The sequence below is a fragment of the Danaus plexippus genome, chromosome 14 (genome assembly GCF_018135715.1).
Source record: "Danaus plexippus chromosome 14, MEX_DaPlex, whole genome shotgun sequence".
In the NCBI taxonomy this organism is placed as follows: Eukaryota; Metazoa; Arthropoda; class Insecta; order Lepidoptera; family Nymphalidae; genus Danaus; species Danaus plexippus.
Window position 1 is genome coordinate 6,569,207 of NC_083546.1, and position 20,369 is coordinate 6,589,575.

Below are 20,369 nucleotides of genomic sequence, written 5' to 3' on the forward strand. Positions count from 1 at the left end.
CGACAAAAACTGATCTAATATTATTGTTATAACATCAGTAGAATATCAGTTATGAATATCAGAGAGGTTCTTTCATTTTTTGTCACTGGATGCTCTGATGTTGGCTCTCTGTGATAAGTCAAATAAAACGATAAATAATTTGATAAGATTATACTCGGCTTTGTCTAGACCGAGATATGTTTGGCAAAAACTTTTACAGAATTAGATGTTTAACCGTGAATGATTTTTAGATAAGGAAATTTCTTATAATATTTATATAATTTATCTTCTTCTGTTTGCTGTAATAATATATATATATATATATATATATATATATATATAATTATCTTTGTTCTTTATGTCTTGCTCTTTTTCTTTTGAATTACGTCTTTTTATTCTAGATATATTAGCTCGATGAGCTATTAATGTATTTTGTTTAAATAGTGATTTTCATCATTTTACAGTTTAGATCTGTAATCGATATCTCTATTAATCGATCATTTGTTTCGCATAGAATTATATTATCTTGAATCGCGTCGTAATCGATTTCGCCTTTGTATTGCAACCAAACAATTAGCAATTGTTTATTTATTTTGGGTTCGAATGGCGAATTAGTTGATCGCAAAAACGGATTTTATTTGAGTCCAGCATCGATTCATTTCGAAACAAGTTAATAAATTTCAAATTAAGGTTTGGTTACATTTTAAAACTACAGAATATAAATAGCAGATAAGAATTCAATAATCGCATAACAACAAGTCCTCTTTAGATATAAAGTTGGAGTGAGAGTATTAATTCAGTTGTTATATGTAATATTCATAAATATTTTTACGCTCACACCACTCTACCTCGTAGCTTCTTATATAAAGTTTTCAAGAATACTTTGAACATTCTAGTGTCAATGTGGTTTAATGCTTCAATGTGCACTCAGCCTTAGCTGTAGTTGTTGCAATTGATGAAATCCTTAGCAAGATTGATGGGTAAGCAACGAAAACATTCGCTGAAACTCATTGTTACCCTCATTAGGTTTTTCGGTAAGTCGATATAAAAATATTTAAACCTGTTAATATTTAAAATGAATATGTTTTGTGCTACAAAGCGATAAAAAAACTGACATAGGTATGAAAGTTTCAAACATTTTGAACTTTTCGTATATAAAAGTTAGTGCAATCTGACAGTGAGTTTTAGTGAAGCGGACTTTAAGCGATAAAATTCACAGACGAAGTTCGTAGGTTTTTTAACGACTATTTTCACGTTTCTCAAATACGTATTATACGTCAGACGAAAGCGTTATACATTTTACATTATCATTTACAATTTAATATACGACATTAAATGGCCGTTATATTAAATTCGATGTTAAAATTAATAATCCTTGAAAAGCGACTCAAATATAATTAAATCGGTACATTAAAAAATTCAATTACTCTTATTTAAACTTAATAATTATTGTTCACAATAATAATGTATGTATATTTTTTGGTACCATCAAATTGTTTGAGGCGCCGGTTTCTCTAGTACCAATTTATTATGACTTTCCAACACAAATCTAACACATAAATATGTCACTCTTGACACTGATCAATGAAGCGACTCTTTAAATCTTTTCATTGAAAAATATGGTGATTTGATCGCATTTTGTTTGTATAGGTGTAATTTTTTATGTCGTTTAAGGCATTGCGAAACCCTAACAATTGTAAGTTGATTTATGTGTTTCAAATGTGAACGAAGTTCTCATTTTGTTTGGCATTGTTTTAAATTATAATCATAAGAGACATATTTGTAAAGGCCTTTTAAGTTGCAGTTTATTAAAATATTTTAACAATATGAAAACGATTAATTTAAATTTAACAGTTCTCTTAAAATTTTACGTCCCCACTACTTTCGACCGATTTATATAATAACCATCATTACTTATTTTTCGGATAATATCGCGATAAGAAATATATCCTTAATAGCCATAAGCCAAACAGTTAATTTGTATGAACCAAAGTGGCGAATAACTCATTGCAAAAGGTGTTATTTTTCGAACTTATCTCGCAATCTTGAGTTTAACAAGAGTGATTAATAGGATGCGCAAGCGCATCTGGACGTAGCTTTACCGTTGGAGAGTGCCGAAATTCGTGTAACTATTTATAACGTAACGAAATTAAATCTCAAAACAACATTTAAACTTGAACCTCATTTAAAGGCCTAATTTTAACAAAATGTCAATGAAATTTTTGGATATCGCATAAAATAATACTGACTTTATATAAAGTTGATATTAATGTCTTTACCTCTGATTATAATACATTCAGTTGTCCTGTTTTTAATTTGCATTCCTTTGCAGTGACCGCAGTTACAACTAAATCCGAGCCATCAAAGTCAAAAATAATTAAGCCGGCAACCCGGTATCGAGTATAATCGATTGTGCTTTCGACAATCGCTTTTAATCGAGAAATCGATCATCGAGAATCGCAACCACTGTCAAAGACTTGCACCTTCATTATACAGGAGCGGCAAACAAATCAAGTAGACAGAAAGACGGACGGACGATCGTTGGATACAATAAGATACAATAACGTATTTACAAGCCGTCCGAACGAGCCGCGTATAGGCATTGTCATGTTGATGCAACTCGGAATTGTAAGGAAATTCTGTATCATAACAAATACATTCTATTCCGATCGAATATTACATATATATTAGTTAGATGTTTGCAAATAATTTTAATGTAAGCAATTAATAAAATACTGGCATTTAGCGCTCACTTCAAAGCCTCATTAAAGTCATCGGTGGTCTTTTAATGTTGATTACAAATACAGTAAATTACACCGCCATAGATGACAAACGTCTGTGACACTAGAGTGTCACCAGAAATACATTTATCGGTGTCAGTTGTGTCAGCTGTGTCAGCGGTGTCAAATCAACGTTCAATCAAAGCAATCGTGACGGCCCATCACGTTTGACAGTGGACTGTTTAATGTCATCTGAATCGCCACTGCCATCGCGAACATAACCACTCATTACATCCGATTCATCTTAACTAGCAGCGGATGGATCCTTAATTTTTTTCTCGGTCACGACGACACCTCACCTATCTTAATGATGCTCTATTTTCAACTAAATCGTGTCTCAGGATCGGTATTCGTGGCCTTCAGACTTGCTGCCGTCTCAGATCTAAAACGTCAGAAAGACAGCTCCAGAGGAATTTCGATCAATTTCACATCCAACAGCAATCTTAAGTTCACTGTCACATGTACATAGTGTGACAATATTCCCACTCGTGTCTCTATACTGATGTGTATTTTATTATCATTCAGCGTACAGATTCGTTTATTCCCGTGCCATCATACGTCCTTTCAAAGATGCGTCTGTTAAATAATTTAAGCGGTTTCAAAACCGTGGTGTGTTGAGGTGCAGTGTCCATGTAGGTCAGACGCGCGTCCAACGCGTGGCAACGTCGCCGCATTACAAAAGGTTAATTACAAATGAAAAACTTATTGAACCGGTGATGGAATCCCGCCACGTAAGCCCACCGCTTTAGTTTTCTGGATACGAATGAATATGGATGGGGGCCAACATTGTTTAGATATTTAAGTTTTTAAAGCTTTAGACTTATCTGTGGGTGTTCGCGTATTCCAAAACGGTGATGTTAATTAGGTATTAGGAATATTTAGGACCTGATTATCCGAAATAGAGACGTTTCCTCGATTCAGAAGCTGGTCGTTTGTGGAAGACAAACCAAATGTTTCTTGTTTATTTTTACTGTACAATTTCCATTATTGTTTTAGGCTCTCGATGGACGAACGCGGGCACAATTTGCTGTTATTTCAGTAAATAATACTGATAGTACAATGTGGGGAAGTAATTTACATGCAAATAATATGCAAACATTGCTCTGGAAAATCGTGAAAAGTAACGTAGTTTTTGAAGCCGTATATTTAAAGAACAAAGATTATTAAAAAATATTTGAATGGCTTCAATAACTCCATTTACTCCGATCATAATTAATGGATGTTATTTCAAGTTATGTTGACATTTTCCTTTGTTTAAAACATGATTCTTTTCACTGTTCTAGGCCTGTTATAGACTATTCAGGCCTTATATGTTCTATCGTAATAAATAGTTTTTTTGCTGTATACGCAACAGGGAGCCCTGCAAGGCTGTATATAATTGAAGAATTGAATTGTAAATATAACTCTATGCATGTTTATCTATTTATAAAGAATAAAAAGAAAGTATGTACCTACGGTAAATATGTATATATAGAAAAAAACTAAATGACGGAATACTGTCAACTTGCTCGAGTACGTATTGTTACGTATATAATATGTTAATTTTACAATTCCAAACTAAAAATTAGTTTGTTTTTCATTGCAAAACAATAACGTAAAATATCAAAACTCTATAATATTGTTGTATTTTCTCTTAAAATAACAACTAGAGCAAATTTTATTTACTACTAATTTTTCAATGCAAATAATCTGTATGATTTATATTCTTTCAAGTAACAAAATATCAAAGTAAAACTGTTTTTTTTTTATTGTGAAGGGGGTAACCGAAGACGGCCTACCTGATGAAGGTAGTACTGTCGCCCACGGACAACCGCAACATAGTTATGCGGATGTGTTGCCACCCTTGATCGGGGATGAGGGGGAGGAAAAGGTGGGAAAGGGAAGGAAAAGGGAAAGGACAGGAAAGGGTGCGAAAAGGGAAAGGACAACCAGGTCTCTCTCTCATATGACGAAACGCAGCCAGTAAAGACTACTTCAAGGCGATCTTCTGAGAGAGAGTGGTACTGCCCCAGTCGATCCAACCCATGTTCGGGCTGCAGTAACTTGACCCCAGCTAAGCTCTAACACCTCAAATGACAGGATTTGCATGAATAAAAAAAACAATAAGGATTTAAAAAACGGTTTACTGCCTGAATTCAATCTTATATAATAAATAATAAGTTAAAATTGATTCAAATCTTGTTTAATACCAAGACAAACAAACAACTCAATTACAATATTAGACAAAAATGTAACGTATTTTAATCTTAATTAAATTACTGTGCGTTAGCTTATTATTTTTAAAACAACATACTCCCGACGTTTCGGGTACTTTGCATCGACCGTGATCACGGGCAGACGAGACCCATGACAGTTTCATTTTAGAACCCTTATTAAATAAATAGTAACGATTTAGTTTGTAAAGGGATATAATATTTCTATCTTATGGTATTTGCTTATCAATTCCGCAAAAACGGCTGAACTGATTGTGATGGTATTTTGCTCTTAGAGAAGCTTATCATCAGGATTAATATAAAAAAAAATTGAGATAACACACACTACCGTAACTTTGACATACGCCCACACAAATGTTATACGTCAATACATGAAGTTTCCTCAATGTATGTACTGTCACTAAATGTCAAGCATAATGACATTTCTATTGTACTATTGAAGTTGAAATAATCGAGTCTAGTACTGTCCGTTCCGCAATATATATTTCAAATATTAATAAAATTCAATTTATTGTTGTTATACAACATTTTAAATTGTGATACAAGTGTCACTGATAAATAAATTTAAGTGTTACTATTGAAAGAATTTGAAAAATTAATTATCGATTTATTAGTTTCAACAAATATATATATAAACTTTGTATGAAATGCTATGTCTTCAATTTAATTATTGGAAAGATTTGTTTGTGATCATAGCAAAATTGGGATAAGATTAACAAAAAGTCACGTCGTATACGGAATATACTGAATTGAGAACTTTTATTTTGAAGTCGATTAAAATGTCCCACCAATCAGTTGCCAGACCGTTCATATATGTGTAATCGAAGTAATTTATGCAGCTATGTTTCCCTTATTACACGGCATAAATTTCGTTTAAATTATATAAATATATTACGTTAGGGCGTACTTACATATATGGAAGTAGATAAATTCCTTAATAAATATAATTCCTAGTCCGCATCGCTTGATGCGTCATTAAGGTGTACAAAATAATTCAAAGATATGTATATATAACGTAACGTTACTTAAGAATAACTTTGCTTGTTTTAGAACAAAAAGCAATAAACATTTTTGATGTGAGCTCCGCTGAATTGTACGGTGAATGTATCATTTATAATTGTATTGTGATGGTTTGTCAGGCTTTTTGCGTTGACTTTTGAAATCGGTTTCGGGAAGCGATTGTATCGTCTCGGAGCGCTGCGCCGTCTGTTGTAAGTCATCGTAGTGCGTGATAATTGTCGGGAGGCTTCGATACAAGTTATAGTTGTTGTAAGCTTGGACAACGAAATTATAAAACAGAAAAATTCTCGTTGAAATTTTTCATGTTTTGGTTTTTTGGAAATTGATAAAAATGTTTATAAATAAAACACGTTTTCACTTACGAAAATCTTAAATATAATCTGAATGTATTTGCTTGTTTCAAGATGAAGCAAATGAACTGTTATAGGAAGGTGGGACTTTATAATTATGTCAAATTTTCGATATACTATTTAAGTTAAGGTAATATTCCGATTTGTCTGAAGTAAAAAGAGTTCAGACAAGTCTTTATTTTAGGGAAGCTGAGTGTACGTGATAAATATTTCACCAAAATAAAATACAAATGTTCTTTATTAGGTTTTCACTTCACCGCGACGATTTACTTCTTAAAATATTTTTTTCTAGGGCTGTCACTTACCCCCAATACATTTTGATGTTTTTTTTTAGTATCACGTCTCGATCACTTATTATATGCACTATTAAATTAAATTTATTGATCACGCTGTATGTTAAATTTAAATGGTAATGAATAAGAATTTAAGATTTCCCAGAAAAGGTCTTTTTTGTATTAAATAATATATATTCTGATGGCATTAAAATTTCTTGGTACTACAACTGATGCCATTCCACGAAGCAGCAACCCTGAACAGTAAATTCGCAACCGGCAACCCTGTCTTACGCTGGAGTACGCGAATCGTATTTTTTTGCGGGAAGACAAGCCTCGAATATAAAGTACTGGCGAGCTTCCTCATCCTTATAAGGTGACACCCTTAGGCGGGATTCCGTGGGGGAACGTGTCCGTACAATAAAACGATTATTTATTTATCGGTTAAATGAAAGCCGATCGACCGGTGCGTGCCGATTGTTACCGGTTTTTGTTTGACGAATTATTACATCTATTACGTTAGACGCGACCCCGCCGGGACGGACCCCGCTCTGCCAATTTTCACTGCGATATGTCAAACGGCGAATTCTATGTGTTCGTTTTTCACACAATTTCCGATTGCACGACATATTCAGCTTCGTATGAATTTTTATTTAAATGTTCATCAATATTCGTCCAAAGAGTTTTTATTGATAACCCGCCGTAGTTTATAGTAGGAGATTTATTATGAAATCAACAATGTACGTACAGACGTATTGGAACAGAGTCGCGTGCTTGTCACATTTGTAACAAACCAATTATAGTTCCTAGAGTAAGAACCAGACGTTCCAATGTCCGTTCCCAAGCACGGTTCCGGGTTCGATTCCCGGTAGCACGTGAGAAACTGGTGTGCCATATCATCGTGGTTTTTGTTGACCGGTAAGTTATTAGCTTTTTCCATCGTAGTAGTTTACCGGTTTGCGTTGTGATTTAATTTAAATTGTTTTGCTTTTGAACGAGTTTTTGCTTATATTGTGATATGGACGTGATTGGTTTGTGATCGCCCTTATTAGTATCTTGTTATGAAATATATAATAACTAAGCTTGCTTGTCGTACATGAATTGCAAATGTGACCATTGTTTTAATAGCATTTCATATGACACGACTGACGGCTTTTTGATAGTTCAGTCACATTAAAAATAATATTAAATTAATATAAATTATCAAGGAAATGGTCATAGTGTGTAAGCATTAAGTATAATGGCCTAGGAAGGCTTAGTATTGTGGAATGTTGATTGGAATGTCCTATATATAAAGTTAGTTTTTTTTTTCAGTTTAAGTATTAGTTTAAAAAACAATAAATAGCATTTGAATTGCAAATGCTATGTTAAGTTTATAATATGCTTTGTAAAAACGTCCGCCTCAAAGTATATGTAAATATATAATTTTACATTTTTTTTTTATAAATAATTATTTACACATACATATTAACATACATATATAATCTAACATTCTAAACACATACAAGATCTATTAAAATTACGTCATAAAATTAAATACTTTGAAAATTTCATAATATCTGTGTTAATAACTTCATGTAATATACTAAAAACTGTATGAAACGAGTGCGTCATGTTGCAATGTGAGCCATTACCACGCCTCACTATATTAAATATCGCCCAATCATTACTACATCCGAGGCTTCATTATACAAACATGACAATACTGGAACACTATCAATATTGTTTATTACAGATGACTGCAGCTGAATCTATATACCAAATATGATTTAATGACCAAACGTGTTAAGGACGATTAAAATACGTTCATGTAAAGATAAAAATGTATCAAGTGAAATAGAATTTTATAATTTTGTGCTATAGTCATTAAAAAGTCAGCGATGTGATGTATCGCTGGTGTTTACGTAGTATACTCCCAATAATATTAAATATTAATTTGTTAATATTTTGTCACATCAAAGTTATTATGTTTATCAAATAATTTACAAAAAAGAGCGTCTAATTTAATGTTTTTTTCTAACATTCGTGTCAATTTTTCCTCTCTGTTAATGAATTTTTTGTTTTTGTTTTATATAGTACATATTTTATTTTTTTACGGGGAAGCTATCTATTTATATTCGACATATAATCCGGGGCGTATTGACAAATGGTCTGAATCTGCATTAAATCCGCGTCTGCAATTGTCAGATCTCTTAACTCGTGATAGGCCAAGAGCCCGCGGGTAAGATATTTGTGTATGCACCACAGCGTGGACGTTACTCGCTCGTTTTTGAAAACTATTTTGTATGTTTAAGCTTCACTCTACTGTGTTATTGAATTTTAGTCATAAATCATGTATTTAATGAAAAATGTTCTATAAGCAAGTATATTCCAGCCTCACATTTTTTCTTAATTTTTATAGTACATTTTAGTATATATGTTTAGAAATGAAATACGCTACAAATACATTTACATATTACGAATTTCATTGAGAAGAAACAAAATTTTTACAGAGAAATAAAAGCCGAAATTTGTTACAAAAATCTATATATTTTAATTATAATGTGAGTCATATCAGAAATAATTTGAACATAAGTATATAATTTGTAAAACCATTTATTTTATAAATATATCGTACGTTTAAAAATAAACGCGCGTTTTTATAATCAGTGTGATAAAACCTTACACTGTGTTATAGTTCTCAGAGCCGGAGTGATGCTTAGATTTAACGATCTATCCTTTCTTTACGCCAATTTCAGCTAAAACATTCATCTTATAGACCTTAAGATAAGAAATTCTATGAGTTTAAAACTATAAAATATAGTCTAGTGTGATTGCTCTAGATTTTACTAAGGTTAAATTATTGAATTTTTTGTAGGAATTCTTTAACACATTAAGTCAAAATGATTTATTATCTATGTATGCACGTAGTAATAGTTCATGGTTCTCTATCCGCATAGGTTAGAATCGGGTTCAAAGTTAAAACGTGATCAACAAATTTGAGGTCTGAGCGCCGAAAGCGATGCAGCTTCTCCCACGTGTAGCTGCGTGTCATATGTAACTGTCTTCGTTTATAATAGTAAGACATTTTTATAACATTAAAAGCAAAGATAAGACTATTATCTAATTATTATCCTGCGACGCTACACAGCTAGTTGAGATATACGTTAAAATATATATACATATATGAGTGTTATTTAAGTCATATATCAATAAATAAATAAGCAGATAAATATTTTTCTAACAAGCATTGGCAATTCAATAAAAACCCTTAAAACTCATCGTCAGTCATCGTGCTCATCGTCAAGCTAACAGTTACTTACCGTGTAGCATTCGAGTGTGAACTACATAGGAATCAGAGGCGATCGATTCCCAATATAAACCTATATTTTTGATAATCAAACCACGTTTTAGTTTTGAGTACATTGCTTATTTTCTATTTATGTCTGATCTAATATCTACCTAAGAAAATTATAACACATAAACGTGTCACATTTGAAAATGATTGTAAATTTGAATTAATATTTATGTGATTATGACAAGTGAGAAATTTTATTAGCAGAGCTTTAGAATCAGTGTATAAAATCCAACAGCAGAGCCCGCGGCGAACACGGTTTCTTAGCTTTCGTTTGGTTGACCGATGTTTGCTCTTTGTTTGGATCGATTTTGTACTGTCACGAACCGGCCGCGGATGTTGACCGATTTATTGGCTGTTAGTGACAACTGTTTTTATATAGCAGATGACTGGTTTAATATGATATATAAGATAATATATTTATAGAATTAACCAGTACAACTGCTTCTCGATATATATAAATGTGTGTGTTTAAAATACACTATCAACTGCATCTAAATGATGCAACCTGTTTGAAAGCATACTTCATATTATCTTTTCATATAAACAAGAATGTATGTGAAATAATTGGTAAATAGGTATCCGATATCAAGTAGGATGTATTGATTCTGTGCAGACTGATATGTTATCAGTCCAATTTGTTTCTATAACTTCAGGAACTAACCAAAAGCAATACCTCTTATCACCAGACGTCGAACTGCTATAAAATTAGGAGTTTTATAAATTAATCAAACAGTATTTCGCCATAAAAAGCTCTTTGCAACAGAGAGCTTTTTATCTTTGTATCAAAACTGTTCCTTATATTCATTAAGTAGTCACCGTAAATAATTTTGAATAAAATTATGGTATAGCACATAAATATGTCAATCTTTTTATCTCGTAATAAAAGCCTCCATTAATATCCATTAGGTTTAAATCCCGAGGGCCGAAGTTTTCAATAAATAAATCCTTTAACAATTCATAGTCCAATAGGCGGCGTTACGTCACGCATATTAACAAAGCTTTTATCTCGCCGACATTGTATTCACTTCCGTGTCCTTCGACAGCTTCTGAATTGCGAAAAACTATTAATATATTATCAAAATTATTTTCTTTATATAATAATTTATGCATATAAATTAAAACTCATCAATTTTATGCCCGTTTTATACCGATTCTGATATAAGCAAAGTCTTTAATCCACCATATTTACGTCATTTTTGACTGCACTTTGCCCAAAACTATACAGTACGCAGTATGACTACAATATAAGTTACGAGACGTTATTGTTCTGTCATTGCATAGAACATTACGAAAGTAACCCGCTTATAACAAACAGACAAAATAATTCAGCACAATCAATGGATAATATCAATAATACTTTATATGGTTATTTAAGCGATAACAACGTTGTTAACATATGATTGATATTACCAGTATAATACTAAGATTACCTGTCTGGTATTAGTAATATTGCCAGTGATATCACCGATACCTGATTGTACAATTTAGATTAAGCGAATATGAATCACAAGGTTATTTATTTTAAGGGACTTCTGTATAAGATGTAAAACATTCTGTTATATTAATGGCTAGAAGATACTGTATAGAGATCAACTTGAATTTTATAAGGATAACTGTATATTGCTTTATATTAAAACATGTATATAGTTAGTGTCTAAAGGCTTATTATTTACTATACTAATTGTAGCGACAGGTTTTAATGGACTGCTCGTCTATGGAAGCTTTTAACCAGCTTTGTACCTTCTAAAACGAAATCCCAGTAAAAAAGTAGCTGTTTGATTGAAAGAATATCGGACTTTTAGCTTCTATCAGACATTAATTCTCTTTACATCTAACATAAAACGACTAATCATATTTTCCCATACTTCTACTGTAATAAATTTCTTTACGTTCCAGTTATTTTATTTATCCGATCGCAAGTGTAACCTTTAGATTCCATATCTCAAATCAAGCAGTAAGTCGCGAGTAATTGGCACATTCGCCAACGTTAAAATTCAAATGTCGTGTCCACCGGAGTCGGGGATCAAACAGCGTCACAATGGACGTGTGTTGGCACTACGATATCAAGATGACGAGATCTTGCTATTAGTGATTCAATGGGTTCCTACTATTAAAAAGATTCATAGTATCTTCGCCTTTTTTATGCTATAGAGCTACGAATAGCAAGAAAGCCCATCTGATGCTGAGTGATCTTCACTCGAGGACATAATTCCACTTCGAGAGTTACGTCATCCTGAAGGCTTTTGGGATTATAAAGGGGGAAAGTTACAAAAATAGAATTGAAACAAAATGTCCATTATTTCCTTGTATTTAGTCTTATAATTTGTAAGCTACGAAATCCAGTAGCTTAACATGGATCTGCTGTGAGGGGTTGAAGTACCAGCGAGGGTTAGGATGCGCTGACCCTAAAATGATTCAATATATTATCTGTTAATGGCAAAAAAAATGTTACTATTTCGGTGCATAATCATTATACACTAAATATCGCTGTAACAGGATCTAATCGTCTCGCCCACGCATGAAGGCTATACAATTGTAAGCAAACATTAGCACGATTGACAGCTACAAGGCGCTTGTTAACTTGCCCTCGAGATGCGTATCGTACGCCCAAAGGCTACTGTTTGCGTATCTTAACAGGGATGTAAATTATCTAGATGGTGCCTTTATCTTGATCATTATCTGGAGTGGGTGGTTACATTATGATCGAAACAATCAGTTATACAAAATAGCAAGCCATAAAAACTACTTTATATTATTTAGATCGATTTAACTTTTCAATTAAAACACTTTGGTGCATTTAATATTGCGTGCAATGTTAGTGATATCGGTGCAACGTCTCTTCCATATGATCTAACCCCGTCCCCGAGCTTCGGGTGTAAATGGGTGCATAATAAGCAGGCATTCAAAATCAAGGAGATGCATTCCTCGCGATATAATAGGTATTCACTATACACATGTTCGTGTGAGACATTTGTATGGACGAATAATGATTTACACAGAAAATATCAGCTTAGATTTGTTTTGGGAGATTTTCGGCCTGCTTTATTTCAGGCACGTGTTTAAGATTTTTTTTTTTTCAATTTTGTTGCCTACTTATGAATATGATAGCCATGTTTATGTTCAATCGATTGCTTTTGCGTTTATTTTATTTATTCTCATGTATTTTATTCGAATTAGGTTAGCAATATATATATTTTTAATGAATACTCTACATGAAGAAAATAAACAACTCATTTGAAGAACGATTACAATGAATACTATCAATTAGGAACGATGGTGAGAGGTCACTCCTTGTTGGTTCAACAATGCTCACAGAATTTAGCATCCCAATATTTCCTAGCCCAAATAGAATGACTATTACGTTTACAAGGCTTTGTAATTGGACTGTAAATAACTATATTGTTAGAGGCGCGACGATACGTGAATAGGGTTTCAAGATCCTTTGTACCAGTCCTTTTAAAACCCGGTTCTCGTTTTAATAGGCGGTTGTAATTTAGGATTAAGGTTAGTAAATACTGCTGATTTTCAATAAGTATAATTCTTTGTTGAAATTATATAGGGCCTCATTAGAGTTTGATACAGGGCTCTGTGTGATGTTGATTCAATGTTAGTTTCTGTGATATTAAATTGCTATGTCATTAACGGTTAAGATCAGCCATCAGATCATTAAGGGATCTACACTTTAGAACAATGAGCTGGTAATTTGGTAGTTTCTCGCCATTATTCGAACAAATTCGGTCTCATTATTGATGCGATATCACAACGCGTGTCCGTGGTATCCTACACGATCGCCGGCGATCTTATCTCCCGATTGTACCCTCGGTGTTATCGTATTACGGGATTTTATATAGGTAAAGAAATAACCGCCTCTCGACGCTATACTTAATAAATTGCTTAGTTTATTTATTTATTTATTTCTAATTACATAGAATTTACATATTTTTTATATCTGCTCGAATAATTCTAAGTTTTACGTAAATACTACAAACGTAATAAATTAATATTTTGTAAGTATGAAATCTTTAATTTTTTAAAATGATTATAATAATATTAGTGGTTATTATTCAGTAAAATACTTTAAAATGTTTAAAATAAACACTTAAACCTAGTTCTAATACGTGGTGATAACAGATTTAAATAAAGTTCATTAAAAGAAGAGACTGTTTTATAATACATAGTAATAATTTAAATATGTTATTGAATTTTAACGAAACAGGAGCACTCCTCGTCGTGTATAGATGCGCCCGCGCAGCTCACCTGCGTATTGAATTTCACGGTAATGACGACATTTTGGACCAACATTGCCTTGTTTTTCAGTGATTTATATCTTATTTTGTCACGAAATGTATCATTTATACTTTTATTATACATACCGGTAGAATAAATATGAATATGTCATCTGAAATTCATAAAAATCGTAGGAAATGAAAAGGTGCATTAGTTAATATATTAGACTAACACGTAATCTATACAACCTTAAAGCTTGTTTGATATTCTTTCAGTTTCTTAGAAAATATTAAAAACATATATAGAATATTTTAAATACAAAAATATAAAATTTTAACACAAAAGCTCTGACAGTAATTGAAAACTAACTTGTAATGAAACATGGTAAAATTTTTAATGCATAATTATTATTTGTCTTGTTCGAAAAATTTGAAAATTTGAAAATAGACAAAAAATATCGCACTTGACAAGTGTATATAATATTAATATCAGAATAGCATTTTATATGAAACTGATTATGATGTGTTTGAATATTTTTTTCATAAATAACAATGCTATGCTATTTAAAACTAACAATGACTTCATATCGGCCATTGTGACGTCTCAGACAAAACGACTTGTAGCCCAAAAAAGGTTTGAGATAGATTGTAGTCAGCCATTGTACAGTCGCCAAAGAATATATAAAAATTTCCTTAATTAATTAACTATTCTATTAAAATAATTTTCTGTCTGTATTTATTTGTACAGATCGGCAAAATCGGTTATAGTTGAGTTAAGAATGCAGGAAGTTAAGATCTCTAAGGACATATTTACTTTTTTGACAGTTAATCTCTTAATTAAACAAGGGAATAAAATAAATTTTTGACCTTATTTCTCATATGATTTAAAGAAATAACAATTAATTTTTGGAAAATACAAAAAAAAAAACTTTAGAAAATGGTATAGTTTTGAAAAATAAGTTTCATAATGGATAATGAGGCAACTTGCCTCAGTTTAAAATTGCCCATTCGACTTTCAATTTATGAAATTTGGCATGCATTTTTGGACAACTATAACATAAAGAATGCCTAAAAATAAACATCAATATTCTGCAAAATTTGGCTTAATTTTTTTCAAACTCAGAATCAAAAAGATTTCAATGAATTTGCTACAGCATTTACAAAAATAAATAGCCAGCAGCTCACTAATACGATCGTAAAACACAAATACAATTCTTTTAAATATCTCCCTATTCTTTCTCTTTATCAGATGAATATTATAGAATGCGTTAAGCAGTAGTAAGCAACAATTATTATTTAGTGGGATCAGACAATGCACACCCACACTCCTCTCACAATACATCCATGAGAGATATCGTTTTATTGTATTCCAAATATATTTCAATGCTTAATGTAATTCACGGTTTAATTTAATAAACTTATAGGAAACTTTGCTCTCTAATTTGTCAAAAAAAATGTTCTGTCCCTAATAGTTTACTTAATAATTGTGAATATTTCTTGGTACATTACGCTTCCGATGTAATTGCATAGACCAATCTTTTTTATATAAAGCGTCTTGTTAGAAATACTGTCGGATGAGATGGATAAGCAAGAAGCTTTATTTAGCTTTAAAGACATCTTCGTACAACGATTTAATAAGCACAAAACTATACCAATAATATACAAGCTATGTTTATCAAATGTGGTTCGTCGTTAAGTCTTTTAGCATTAAGACACACCGATGATATATAATATAAACCAAATATTGTTTTAGGATGAACCAGCTTCATCCGGGGATAGCGGCGATGAGAGCGGCAGTGATCCTGAATCTCCGGGAGAGAAGTTGATGCAGAACCACAAGGAATGGACTTCAGACCGCGAAAAAGATGCTAACAATAGGTAAGAAGGAGTAAATTTAAAACAATCACAAACTGAACTTCCGATTTCAGGTTTAGTTGTTTTTGATACCTCCAAACAAACACAAACTTTTTTTTAATGTTTATATCCGACCATTTTTAGCGTTTTATGACTATTTGAGTATTTTCTACTGCATTTTTTTATGTTTAGTTTCTAACTCCCACATATTTATAAGTCGAATAAACAGGATTACCTAAAAAGTTCAGTGTATTTAGCAACACCTTTTTTGTATAGAGTACTAAAACCGATATCATTGCAGACAAAATTCACAAGAAAATATGCCTTCAACGTCATCATTGAACGTCGAAGAATCTAAGCCAAGCCAACCATCGTTACCCAAGATTCTGCCGAAAATAGATCTTCCTGGGGGCGCCATCCTGTACCACTCCGGAGTTCTGGGTGTAGGCTTGGATGGTATCGGTACCAATCTTGGTCTAGGGAACTTGGCTATGGGATATCCTCATAACTTCATATTGGGTTTGGCTAATCAAGGACAAGAAGGAGGTAATTTTATTAGATATATTAAATTAATTTGCCATGTCGATCCTTTGATCCTTTTTTTTATGAATGAATGCGATGACGAAAAAATCCTTTTATAAATATTAATATCTCGTATTTAAGTTTTTTATCATATATATCATATATTGTGTAACAATTTTTATATATATTTTTTTGAAACGTATTTATTTTCCGGCTTCAAAAAATATTTATACCGTTTAGCCTCACCCTGGACGGTTACGTCTAAATAAATTAGTATTTTCTTTATGTAGAAATTTTAAGAAGAATGAGTGTGTGTTGGGAATAAAAAAAAAACTCATTACTTTCTCTAGAATATGAAAAAGATTGCATAAATAATTATATAAATCGTTATTACTTCTTCTAAGCTGCCTCGTATTTCGTGAAATGCAGTAATCACTAACAAAGGCATATCTCAGATTGTAGCCTACTTTAGGGAAATTATATCGAAGTCACTTTGTGTATACTTTCAAAAATAACTTAAACAGCTGAAATAGCATTTACTTTAGTTTGTCTCGAAACAATTTCTATAGCTTTCACTAACTTGTGAGCATTGAATTATTGATAAGATTAATAAAATGGAATTATATGCTAAAGGCCTAATCAGACTTTGCTTCGAAGCTAATTTCATCTTCATTATTTCAAACACATATTTCTCCATTTATATAACCTTCACCTTAACCTCAAAAATGTTTATAACCTTAGTCACAAAGGTTTATTTCCATATCAACCAAAGACGGGAGTCTTGCTGAGTTTAGTTAAGAACTTTAATCTAATAAACGAATACTTCTTGCCTATATAACTGGTAATTAAAATATTTTTGAACAGTAATCTAATATTAGAAATACGTTTGCTGCTATGATTATTTTCATTTTTTTTGCCTGTCATATATTTGAAAAATTCGATCTACACTGTTTTAAGTCGGACATAATATTAAAATAAAATGTGTTGAAAGTAAAGAGAGAGAAGAAGGGACCGCCTCGTTCAACAAAATTGCAAAAATGCGTTTTATTACACAGCTTCATCTTTTAGTATTTGATAAAATATTAAAGCAACTAAAAATTTGCTGCACTAATCGCAACAGTTCATATCTGTCTATCTGAATTGGTATATATTTCATCACCTTCCAGCTTCTTCATCATCAAGTCAGCCTCAATTCATCACCATACCATTGTCGATGATGGCCTCTGGTGCTACAAACGGTTGCCCCAGCGCCTCTAGCGATGACAGCAGTGAGCTTCAGGATTTGAGCACCGGCAGAAAGTGATGGTATGACATAAGATTGCTGTTCTATATTAAAAAAATAATTCAAATATTTGCCACCAGAATGTTATATACTAACTTACTTGACTCCTTTTGTTGTTCTTCCAATAAGTATTTAGATAGAATATTTTTAACAAAACTTTATAATGTTAGCCGAGAGATATAAATTGCCTTTTGTTCACAGATTTGCAATTTCATTATGGTGGGTACGATAACAGTTTTCTTTGCATATAATTTTTAAAATATATATTTGTACCAAAGTCAAGTATTGGATGATATTCTTGTTCTGTTATATATAAGTACTATACTCGTGAGAAGCAATTTTAGTGGCTGTATTGTAACGTTTGTAACCTTGCCTTTCTATGTTGTAATAGTTTTGAAAACGATGTAAAAAAAATATACGTAATTTATTGTTGTAAATTAATTAGATAATATTTTTGTACCGAATTAAATTTGAAATATTTTGTACCGTTGTAATGAAGGCGCGAAGGGAAGTTAAATTAATTTTAAAATAAACATACGAATGGTCAGTCAAGGTTTTTGGTCTAAGGCATTTATTTGTTCTTATAATAATAGCTGATTTTTCATTTTTGTTTATTATAATCAAAGGCATCGTCTGTTTAAGACGAGTATAACAGAATATTCTAGCTGAATTTTGTATAACAACAACAATAGGCATATTTATATTAAGGTCAATAATGTTCCTTTTCGTTTCCTATAAATTAATAAAACATTTTAAAGTGTTTATATTCTTTTATTTCATCCCCTTAACACTATTATATGCAATCATAACTCAACTTTAGAGGAAAAACTCACTAGTATTCGTTCAATAGAAAATATATATTGAAAATGTAGAATTATTAAAGTTTCAACGTACTGACAGAATTAAAACATTTCGTATACACAATTATTATCTCAATAAAATTCTTGAATTTTTTTTTATTGTCGTTCAAAATAATTTATATAATTACAGTAAGAAAATTAAGATATACCATCACGATAGCCAGTGTTTACTGAGTCATTTAATTGCCATCTAAAAAGTCTGCATACCTAAAGTAATAGATCGCAATTGAGTCTCTAGGGAATGATCTCACCAGTTATCAAAAAAACTCGCAATAACAACCGCTAGTCTGATAAATGGCCACCACAAACAGATCTATACCACAAAACTACAGCACAACCATACGATTGTTCGTTGAAATGTAGTGATGCAAATATTAATTCAATTTTAATAGCGTTAAGGATAAATATCGATTGAGTGAATAGTTTTTTTATGATCGATAATTTTATTCGATGTTTATTTAACAGTGAACATGTCTGGCGGGTCTCGTTAAACTGGTGCTTCTAATAGTATATTCGGTGAACCGAGATGGCAGATATTCATTAAGATGTCCATTCATTGGTCAGTTCGTAGCCAATAAGCCTCCTTACAGTCATATCTAGGTAAGCATGGAGTCGTAATGGAATAATTTCTTTTAATTTTATTTTTCTGCCAATGACATAAGCGTTTATTCGTATAAGATCATTATTTTTTACATCGACCTACAACGTATTGCATTACAAATGAGAAAAAAATATATATATAATGAAACATTTGTCTTTAATTCATTTGCAAACTGAACGGGCATGATTTTTTCTTATCGATGCTGACATTTTGTTTTCATGTGTATGTTTTAACGAGCAGCACGTTTTATCTATAATTGTATTTCAGTTGAATATTAATAACGAAATCTAAACTATAGTTCTCACAGTGCAATTTTAAATTCATTTTATATCAATGTTTCCTTTATTAAGATTTTGTTGATTTTCAAGAAGAATTTTTGACAAAACGCAATTGATGTCAATAAATTACTCACACAAACAAGTGACATTCCGAATTGCAAATGATCCGTGTCTCGAGGACGACAAAAAACACAAAAAACACAGCCTTCACCTAACTTCACACAAAGCATTCTATTAAGTCAATTAATAAGGAATTCTAAAAATCTTTACCTTTTTCATGGTTCACGTTGTATTGGAACGTAAATTGCGTCATGGGAAATGGAGGAAAAAGTTCAACAAGTGTATTTTTCATATCTTAGCACATTGCGAAGAAAAGGGCAGTTATAAACCAATATGAGGTTACATTTAAAACTATTTATTTATTTATTTGTAATGCAATTGACTGATTTCTTTAACTGTGTCTTTACTAATGAATGTATTTACTTTAATGAATCCTTTATTACGTATATGTATATACTCGTACATATATAAATAAATGTTGCAGAATTATACCAATAAAAAATAAAACACAAATTACTTCTTCATATTATAAAAATTTTAAGCCTTCGTCAAACTTTAGAAGATAGGGGTGTTTCTAAAAACATGCCTTGTTCAATTGTACATTAGCTTGAGTTTTTCACAGATAACCGCGTAAAAAAATCCACAGATAACCGCGTAAAAAAACGTACACAGGTTTCCAACAGCGCACAACCGGCATAAGGAAACTTGTGTAAATGTAATTCATAACATTTTAGT

General features: G+C 31.7%; 1 protein-coding gene across 3 annotated transcripts in view; it reads left to right on the forward strand.

Annotated features, from left to right (window-relative positions):
• LOC116769833 (serum response factor homolog) overlaps nucleotides 1-18,597 on the forward strand; it is a 115,408-nt gene extending 96,811 nt beyond the window's left edge. For 2 of the 3 annotated variants that reach the window (XM_032661029.2, XM_032661030.2), the window contains 4 exons: nucleotides 15,931-16,055; nucleotides 16,333-16,577; nucleotides 17,720-17,858; nucleotides 18,037-18,597. In XM_032661029.2, coding sequence (XP_032516920.1) covers nucleotides 15,931-16,055; nucleotides 16,333-16,577; nucleotides 17,720-17,856 — 507 coding nt within the window. In that variant the 3' untranslated portion in view covers nucleotides 17,857-17,858; nucleotides 18,037-18,597. Of the gene's footprint in view, nucleotides 1-15,930; nucleotides 16,056-16,332; nucleotides 16,578-17,719 lie in introns of all 3 variants that reach the window. The other variant, XM_061522444.1, reaches the window with a different exon arrangement.
• Nucleotides 18,598-20,369: the final 1,772 nt, after the last annotated feature.